This window comes from Penaeus japonicus, unplaced genomic scaffold (assembly GCF_977035675.1).
Source record: "Penaeus japonicus unplaced genomic scaffold, GWHDUDI00000001_assembly GWHDUDI00000016, whole genome shotgun sequence".
In the NCBI taxonomy this organism is placed as follows: domain Eukaryota; kingdom Metazoa; phylum Arthropoda; class Malacostraca; order Decapoda; family Penaeidae; genus Penaeus; species Penaeus japonicus.
The window spans coordinates 19,430,742-19,433,241 of NW_028234418.1; the positions used below are offsets into that span (position 1 = coordinate 19,430,742).

The 2,500-nt window shown below is 40.6% G+C and overlaps 1 protein-coding gene across 10 annotated transcripts in view; it reads left to right on the plus strand.

The window, feature by feature from the left end:
• Positions 1 to 2,500, plus strand: part of Gpo1 (glycerophosphate oxidase 1) — a 37,540-nt gene that overhangs the window by 23,129 nt on the left and 11,911 nt on the right. For all 10 annotated transcript variants that reach the window (XM_043010313.2, XM_086545270.1, XM_043010312.2 and 7 more), the window contains exons 4-6: positions 501 to 1,332; positions 1,581 to 1,776; positions 2,011 to 2,220. In XM_043010313.2, coding sequence (XP_042866247.2) covers positions 501 to 1,332; positions 1,581 to 1,776; positions 2,011 to 2,220 — 1,238 coding nt within the window. The remainder of the gene's footprint in view (positions 1 to 500; positions 1,333 to 1,580; positions 1,777 to 2,010; positions 2,221 to 2,500) is intronic.

A 2,500-nucleotide genomic window follows, 5' to 3' on the forward strand; every position in this document is an offset into this window, starting at 1 on the left:
TGATTAATTTCTGTAGTATTCTATTCTGGTTTTGGTATGTTACAAACATAGCTATAAAGAGAAAAATAGAATGTTAATCTGAGGAGTACAGAGACACATGTCTATATTTTTCCAGATTTCAATGTCTTGTGATTTTAGTTATGTAATTCAATTTCATATTTTGCGTATGTGTTGAAAATGAGATAAGCTCTGACCCTTATAGCATGGTATGCATACTGCAATATTCTATTTTGAAATGATGTATACAGGTGGTATAAGTTACCCTCATTCTTTTGGTTAGATTGATTTTATTCATGTAGGCATGTAACCCATGTTACAGTAAATTTTGTGAACAGGTAAAGATGCATTCTACTATGGAGGTGAATTCATGAGGAGTGCAATCTAAAAAGAATTGCCATATAGAGAAATGTATGAATTGAGAATGTGATTACTGAACACAGTGTGAGACCCACTGCTGTTTATGTAGATGCTTTGATGACATCCACTTTATTATGCCCCAGGTCAACTAAGCTCATCCATGGAGGTGTGAGATATCTGCAAAAAGCCATCATGGGCCTTGACATTGAGCAGTATAAGATGGTCAAGGAGGCCCTGCATGAAAGAGCAAATCTCCTTGACATTGCACCCCATCTCTCTTACCCACTACCCATTATGCTGCCAGTCTACAAGTGGTGGCAGCTCCCATACTTCTGGGTTGGCATCAAAATGTACGACTTGGTAGCGGGAAAAAAATGTATAAAAAGTTCCTATGCCATCAGCAAGGAGCGAGCACTAGAGCTCTTCCCAATGCTGAAGAAAGACAAGCTTGTTGGTGCTCTTGTATATTATGATGGGCAGCACAATGATGCCCGAATGAACCTCTCCATTGCCCTCACAGCCACAAGGCTGGGTGCTACCATTGCCAATCACACAAGAGTGGTGGAGCTCCTCAGAGAAAAGGGAGAAGATGGAAAGGAACGGCTGTGTGGAGCCAAGGTCAAGGATGAGATAACTGGTCGTGAAGTAACAGTGAAAGCCAAGTGCATAATCAATGCCACCGGACCCTTCACAGACACAATTCGCAAGATGGACAATCAGGCCACAAAAGAAATTTGTGCACCAAGTATGGGTGTTCACATCACCCTCCCTGACTACTATTCCCCTGAGCAGATGGGGCTTCTCGACCCAAATACTTCTGATGGCAGAGTGATTTTCTTCCTACCCTGGGAAGGAAGGACCATTGCCGGAACAACTGATACCTCCTGTTCTGTCACACACAAGCCTGCACCAACAGAAGATGACATCCAGTTTATTCTGCAGGAAGTTAAGAACTATCTAAACCCAGATGTTGAGGTTAGTAGTAAATGTTTCTCTGTCATCATATTAAAGAAATTAAAAAATTTGATTACTTATTTTTTTTATAATGTGACTTCTTATAATGCATAAGCATGAATTGCACATAATTGAGTATTTAATAGTCATTGAAATATGTTTTGGATACTAGCAACCATATCTAAAAGGAGTGTTTGCATGATATATATCTAGAAAAAAGAAAAAATCCACTGTGAGAGATACATCTTAACCCTCTGGTACACCCACAGGTACGAAGAGGTGATGTGCTATCTGCATGGGCTGGCATCAGGCCTCTTGTACAGGACCCAAATAAGGCAGACACCCAGAGTATTGCACGTAATCACATTGTCCATGTCAGCGATTCAGGACTTGTGACAATTGCAGGAGGGAAATGGACAACCTATCGTTCTATGGCAACAGAGACCCTTGATGCTGCTATCCAAAGTTAGTTCTCTTAAATTTGATATATATATGTGTGTGTGATTGTGATTGTGTGATTGTGATCGTAATTGTGAGTGTGTGATTGTGTGATTATGTAATAGCAACCACATTGTTTTTCAAGCAATGAGATTATTATACTCTGTCTGTGAAACATATATTTGGACAATAGAAGCTCATCCATGTAAATACAATGAGAAATGCTTGTCATTTTTTAAAATGTTTGTTTTGTCTTGACAGGTTGTGGCCTCTCCCCTGTCCACCAGGAATCTCAGACAGATGGCCTCCTTCTGGAAGGTGCTCACAGCTGGACACCTACCATGTTTATCAGACTTGTGCAAGACTTTGGCCTTGAGTCTGAGGTTGCCAAGCATCTTGCCCACACTTATGGAGATCGAGCTTTTAGTGTTGCAAAGCTGGCTTCTCTCACAGGAAAACGGTGGCCAATTGGTAAGATTTATAACTTTTTTTAAGACCTCTTGTCTTGGAAGGTTCTCTTGCTACAAATTGTTTCTCTCATCCATTACGTAATATGTTACATATGAGCAAGAACACCTTTTCCATGTGTAAATATGAACTCTTCTCTTTTACATGAAGAACTTTGTCACAACACAAAGTTGTCTTATGGGATTAGGGAGAGGGGAATACTCACTCTGTCAGCCAATCAACATGGAGAGCCAGCTCTCCCCAACCTCACATGGTCACCTAACCAAGACACAGTCAGGCATAG